Source organism: Pundamilia nyererei, unplaced genomic scaffold (assembly GCF_000239375.1).
Source record: "Pundamilia nyererei isolate P.nyererei 1_Seehausen unplaced genomic scaffold, PunNye1.0 scaffold00042, whole genome shotgun sequence".
In the NCBI taxonomy this organism is placed as follows: Eukaryota; Metazoa; Chordata; class Actinopteri; order Cichliformes; family Cichlidae; genus Pundamilia; species Pundamilia nyererei.
The window spans coordinates 25,922-32,957 of NW_005187443.1; the positions used below are offsets into that span (position 1 = coordinate 25,922).

The window sequence follows — 7,036 nt, forward strand, 5'->3', positions numbered from 1 at the left end:
CACACACACACACACACACACACACACACACACACACACACACACACACACATAAACACACATTCATACATATACACATGCATAACTGTGCTCTCTTAATGAGTGTTTCAGAGAACAAAGCTGATAAAAATGCATGCCATAACCCAGCCTTTAAAAAGGAATGTGAAATAGTCTTGCATGCAATCGTACAATCATGCAGTGTGCCTGATCCCTCCACACAGCGCACACAACTTGGATACTGTACTAGAAAAAAACAACAACCCAAAGACACACACATACATATACATAGACAGGAATATAGATACTGTGATACAAATATAAATTGAAAACACACAAACAATATCTGTTTGTGTGTATCTGCCCTCTTCTCTCTAACCCATGCTGCTGCTGCCTTCAATGATAATTCAATAATAATAACTCATTCACATGATCTTTTGCTCGCTTTCACTGCCCAGCTACTTTCTCACTCTTGCCAAAGCAACCTCCTGTTTTCATGAGATTCATGCCCTTTGCTGTTTGCTTCTTTCCCACTAGGGGGCAGTGGTACTACATAGATGGCTGCAGGTGTGGAGGGAGTCCTATCTACTCGGGAAGTTTCTCAGCATGTTAGCGGACTGAGCTGCATATCAATGAGTTATGATGAATAATGAAGGTTCGAGGAGGGAGAGAACATTTTGTTATTAATGTGAATCTGTTGTCTTTCATTTAGATTGCAGAGTTTGTCCCTTTGTAAAGAGAGGTGTGTTGACACACTCTTATGGCGGGATGGTAATTTACTCAGTGTGTGGGTATGAGAGTGTGCAGACAGCAACATGCATCAGTAGCTGTCACTCAGCTGTAATTAGAAGGGTCTCTCTTGCTGTCCTTAGATAGGCTTTGAATTTACTTAGCAAACACTGTGTAAATGTGCTCTGTGTGTGTGTGTGTGTAGAGAGAGGGAGAGAGAAAAAGGCTGTGTTCATGGTTTGTTTGATCATCTGATTTGTTGCAAGAAAATGTTTTAGACTGCTTTTTTTTTGGCATGTTTCTGTTAAACAGACCTATTTTCTACCCAGTTTAATTTTTAGTGTGTTACACGCGCACGTTTTGAGTTTTTTGATTAGTGTATTTACGCACATGACAGAGTGTGAGGGTTTGTGAGGGAGAAGGGGAGAGACGTGTGATGTCTAGAGTGGGGATCACATTCAGCCTGGGGGTAGGTGAACCTATTGTAAACAATGGATCTGACAGAATCTGGGCCTTCACATCTCCGCCCCCTGTGCGTGCGGGTGTATGCTTGTTTGTGTGTGTAGACCTTCATGCAAGGCCATCCGAGGCCACTGAGGAACTCCAGGGCAGCCTGGCCTCTCTGACTGAGCATGTCTTTGTACCTCCTTTCTCCAGAGCCTTCTTCTGTTTGAGGTGAGGAAAAGGTGGAAGCAGGAGGAAGAAGAAAAGGAGGAGGTGATTTGAGGTGGTGCGCGTGAATGCAGCCATGGCCTGTAGCCGCTGTTCATAAAGAAGCCACACAGTGGAAGCGAGACCAAAGGAGACAGATGACCAACAGGTGAGATGGTGTCCCGCATCACCTACTGGCAAGTGAAACACATCTGGTGCTGCAACTAATTACTGTTCTGTGGTTTTTGTTAACTAAGTCATTGTTTTAACAATAAAACAGAGTAATTATATGACTTGACAAGTTCCTACAATTCAAGGTAACATGGTGAGACGCTTTCATTTTTTCCCCTTAAATTAACTGATAAATAATTAATCAGTAGATTAGATAAATGAATAACTTCATTTTTTTCCAGCAAATCCAAAGTTCACTCAGTGTAGCAGCTCAGATGTGAAAACCTGCCTAAGTTAAAAGCTTATCTTTTAGATTTGGGTTGTTTACCACAAAAAAACAAACAAACAAACAAGAAATTGAAACAATTCACCTTTGGCCTTTTTGGACATGTTTAACAGTATTAACCAGCTAATCAAGAAGCAACAGCAGAAAAAAAGTCCAAACATTAACATAGTGATTAGTTTCAGCCTCTTACCATGTATTACTGTTTCTGGGTTACACATGTTTTTCTGCTCTAACTCTTGTAAAGTCAGCCCTTTTGTAATTTGCAGCTCCAAGAAGAAAATTTGAAAACTTTATACTAACAGGATGCTTTTAGCACACAGGTCCTGCACTTCCTATATCTAAGTCTTCCTATAGTATGTAGGAAGGACATTTTTTGCAGGCCTAGTCTGTTCTCAAGCTTCTTATTGCTTCCTTTGACCTTTGACAGTTACCTCTCACATTGTTTCTGCTTCTTGGAAAAAACAATATTTTTTGTGTGCTCTGCTGTTGCCTCCTGTTTTTTTTTTTCTCTTCTTGTTTTGGGTACAGGTTGTGACCCCTCACGATGACCTTTTCCTCCTCTTCTCTTCCATTTGTGCCTCTTTTTGCTCCATTCCCTCTCTCTCTCTCTCAGGATGAAACTGAGGGGGAGGTCAGCTTGGCCTTGGCAGGTGGCCTTCCTTGTTGCCTTGGTGATGCTCTACGTTGACCCAGTGTCTGCTGGCAACCGTAACCATCGGGGACCGACAGGTACACCAGGTCTCGATCCAAGCTCCCCTTCCAACACCAAGAGAGGTTAATTACACTGTCACTTCAGAGGTGTAACACATGTTCCCTGAGCCTGTCGCTGACTGAGCCATCCACGTCCTGGAGGAGGGGGACGAGCGGGCACAATTTGCTCCGTTTCCCAGCATGACAGAATGTAATCTAGACAAGACCTCGTTTTAGTCTTGGATGCAAATACGTCTCTATTTGAGTGATCCAGCCTGTACAGATACAAATGGCACTTAAGCTGTCAGGGGCTGTCAACACAAATAGATCAGTGTGGGTGAGATCTGATCTATTCAGAGTGCAGACATGCAGCAATTCGGGGCCAACGCTGTGGTTCTCAAGAGGCCTGTTAGTGGTTTAGTGTTTGCAGTGCCATAAAACAGGGTGTATGCCTCACGCTGAAGAGACCCGTCGGTTCATGACTTCTAATCCTCAGGCTTATAATTGTCAATGCTCACATTAATATGCACAACTCTGCAGCCCCCGCTTAACTAGAAGAAGAAGATAGAGACCATGGCAAGCGCTGACTTAATTCAGGCCTGCGAGCTACATCTCTACTCTAGCTTTAATTTCCATAAGTCATGGAGACAAGCCACCCTAAGCAAAAAAAAATAAAAATGACCAACACAGTCTTATTAAAATTTCATTGAGGCTGACAACGGGGACAGTTGTGCTGAGTCACAGCATCTTGTGCTACAACTTGTTGGCGGCAACCTCCCCTGTCACCTCTTCCTCGCTCTTAATTATGACAATTTCTTTAATTATCTCAGTTTCTTCACTATTGCTGCTCGCGTTTTGCAAGGTGACCTTTATATGCCACAGAAAATGCTACCAGCATCCAGTCTGTTCACTGGCTGATGGCATTAGTTTCCTTTAGACAGAGAGGAGGCTGCCTGCTTATGGCAGGGACACTACTAATTGCAGGCCTTGTGTGTTGTGAAGGTCAGCATCGGTGCCTGCCCTCTTCTTAGTTTCTTTCTCGCGGTAAAACAAGATGTCTTCCTCTGAAACTGACTCGTGCTTTTTATTTGAAGGTTTCCTCTAATTGCTGGAAGTTTAGGACTTTTCAGTGATGAATACAACATGACACTCATAATGCCGAGGCTGAGGAATAATTGGCTGTGTGTTATGAGGGCTGTAAAGATTTTCCAGAGGCAGTTTTACTGCTGTTTTGTTTTCCTGATCATTCAGACATTTGCTTGTTCCTTGCGGTTGTACCATTTGCTTCCACATGGTGGCTCTATAGGTCAAAAAATAGCCAGTGTTGGCTCTCGGGCAATCTGTATTTTTTCAATCAAGCAGACATAACACGACTAAGAGTTTTTAGAGGAAAGGAAGAACATAATCTCTGTAGCTCAGGTTAACAGCACAACGTGCAGATGATTCATTTGGCGCGGTCAGTAGCCGTCTTCTTTGCACACCTGCAAGACACACTCAGCACATGAGAAAGATCATTTAGCATAAGTCTTGCCTTCACAGCTCATTTCTCAGTTTGCCCCCTCATGAGCAGAACAAAGCTGTGTAGCAACACATACTTGAACACAGCTCCATTTTTTAATGCTATTCCTTTGGACACACACCATTTTTTCTTTTTCTTTCTTTTTTTAAAAAGGCAAATAGAGAAATTCATAAGCTGCATTACAGGAGCAGTAAATGTGATCCAAGACATACCAGTGTCATGTACTGTTGAAACATCAGCCTTTCTCAATGGTAAAGTCATTGTCTGCGCTCATACAGCAGTGCTTCGCAAAAATATCTGAAATTCTCTTTTCTTTTCTCGGTTGAATGCTTGAAATTAGATTATTTGAGATTAAATTCAATCACTGCCTTGCAGAACTGATATATTTCCATACACTCTTATCACAGCTTGTTATAGCACACTTAATCTGGGAACCCATCAGCTATTGCCTGATATGCAGATATCTGTTTACAGAGATTAGAGGGTGGTTGACAAACCACACATTTTGTTCTTGTGGAACAGTTACTAATCTGGCAACCCATCATAAATCAATTTATAGCATGTTGATGGCTCTTCTTTGCCCACCCTGTTCATGCCAGGAGCCTCCTTTTAGCTTTAAACTGTCTCTGTTAGACTTAAACAAACATTACGCCACATCTGCATGTCCATCTCTTTGAGAATACTGCCTGTTTTTGCCTCCCCTTTAGGTTGTTTCTAAGATGCCTCCTCAAAAAACATACCAGGCAAGGTCAAGGGAGTAGGATTTATTGGGGATACTTTTGTTCCACAGAAGCACCTGTTGTGATATTTAACATAAATCTGTGTTGGGCCTGGTGTGGACTTGTGAGACATTGATCCTGTCAGGATTGATGGGTGGTGCAGGCCTGGAGTAGAGAGGAGATGGAGCAAAGAAGGTTAAAGAGTGGGCTCAAAAAGCAGAAAATAGGAAGATATGGAAATTTAAAAAAATATAATTTTTGAGTATATTTTGTAAAGGAGAAGTTATGAGACCTGGTCTTGTGAGCTTGCTCTGTTGAAACTTAAAACTTGACCTGTGCGCTCTACCAGAGATAGTCAGTATGTCTTTGCTAAACTGGCAGTGCTGCCTCTGACAGATTTGCTAGATACCTGGCCTTTTATAGCAATGTGCATGCTTGTCAGGTATTGACAAGGGATAGACACAGTTTTTTTTTTTGATAAATTGTACAGTGCTGCTGCTTGCCGATGTCTGTCAGAATACATCAATCGCCTCGCTAACCCATCAGTTCAAGGGAGCTCCGTTTGCCGGCCGCCCGGCTCTCTCCCTTTCGCAGGAATAGAAGCGTTTAGCTTTGCCAAGTCTTTTCATCTCAGGCTCTATTTAACCAAGATGGCCATAACAGAATGATTTAAAGGCAGCACTATGACATTAGATACACTGTTATTGTATGTATATAGCTGGAAGCTGGCTGCTCACCACATGAATTTTAAGCAGATAAAGGGTGAGAAGCAGAGGCTGAATGGGAAGCGCAAGGGCTCAACTCTGAGGGCTCACAGTTGAGCTTCAGTTGTTAATACTCTTACTGATACTGTTCTGATGATCAGACTCCTTTTTTTGGTTCAACTTTATTTTGTTTCTTCTCAAATTATCCTCTGAAAATGTTCCTTTTAGTGGTAAAACTCAAAGCATGCAAATGCAAGCTAACAAGTTGGGCAACACAGGACAGCACCAAAAGAATTTGATGATAATGAAGGCAGAGAAACACATTTGTGCACATATCCACATGCCACCGGTGATATGGAACAATAGGTGAGGAACAAAGGGAACAGAAATGAAGTGATGAAGCTCTAAAAGCATGATAAGTTTTTTTTGTGCAGTTAGTTTCACAGCAGCAGGCTCGACTGTAGGGTGCAGGTGAACTACATGATTTCCTACACAACTGTTGTACTGTCGTTTTGAGTCCTGTGAAACAGACTCGGTTTTTATATATGAAAGAAGAATCAAACAATTAAAGTTTCATTATTTTACTTTACTTTTTACATCAGGATGCACTATATTTGGTTTCACTGAATAGCTCGCACTATGAGTGGCTGTCAGATTCAGCCTTGTGAAAACAGGCTTTACGGGAGACTTTTTGTTGAACTCTAACCTATGGAAGCCCGTTTCCGCCACTAAATAAAAACAAAAAAGCTCTCAATTTCAAGTTATTTTCTCGAAATTTCGAGTTAGCTCTGCCAATCAAAAATATACGTGAATGAGGTCGCTTTCTTGTTACCCGGAAGCATATGGCGCAGAGGAACGCGCACTCAAAAACGGATCCCAACAAATTGGGGCTTTCGCGAGTACGTTTGCTGATAGTAACACCGTGTGATTCAGCTAATAACACAGGGATTTCATCATTTGTGTAGCCAGGCTGAAAACACTCAGCAATCTGTGCATTCATGACTGGATGTAATACCGGTAGCTTAGCTGTAGCATTTGTAGCTGAGGGCTTCAGCTTCCGGATAACAAGGAAATGACGTCATTCACGTAGATTACTGATTGGCAGCGCTAACTTGAAATTTCGAGTTACTTTTCTCAAAATTTTGAGTTAATAAATTGAAATTTTGAGTTAATACCGTATTTTCACGACCATAAGGCGCACTGTGCTAAAAGGCGCAGTCTCAGTTATGTGTGCCCTTAACGTATTTAACACACACATAAGGCGCACTGGACCATAGGGCGCATACAAGTACCGTATGCGTATTTAAAAATAAAGCGGGAGCAAACCTGAATTCGGTACCTTACTCACATTTTTATTACCAATAATCGTCATCATCAACAACACACAAGCATAGAAGTGTGCGTATTTAAAAATAAAGCAGGAGCAAAACAAAGTTTGGTACTCACATTTTTATCATCAATCAAACCCATCGAAGTCCTCATCCTCTGTGTCTGAATTGAACAGCTGCGCTAAATCTCCATCAAACATGCCAGGTTCACTGTCTTCACCGTCAGAGTCACTTTCCGTGCC

The 7,036-nt window shown here is 42.0% G+C and overlaps 1 protein-coding gene across 1 annotated transcript in view; it reads left to right on the forward strand.

Moving 5' to 3' along the window:
* tafa4b (TAFA chemokine like family member 4b) overlaps positions 1 to 7,036 on the forward strand; it is a 38,542-nt gene that overhangs the window by 10,877 nt on the left and 20,629 nt on the right. The window contains exons 2-3 of the mRNA XM_005731190.1: positions 1,384 to 1,546; positions 2,448 to 2,563. Of these exons, the coding sequence (XP_005731247.1) occupies positions 1,467 to 1,546; positions 2,448 to 2,563 (196 nt within the window). The 5' untranslated portion in view covers positions 1,384 to 1,466. The remainder of the gene's footprint in view (positions 1 to 1,383; positions 1,547 to 2,447; positions 2,564 to 7,036) is intronic.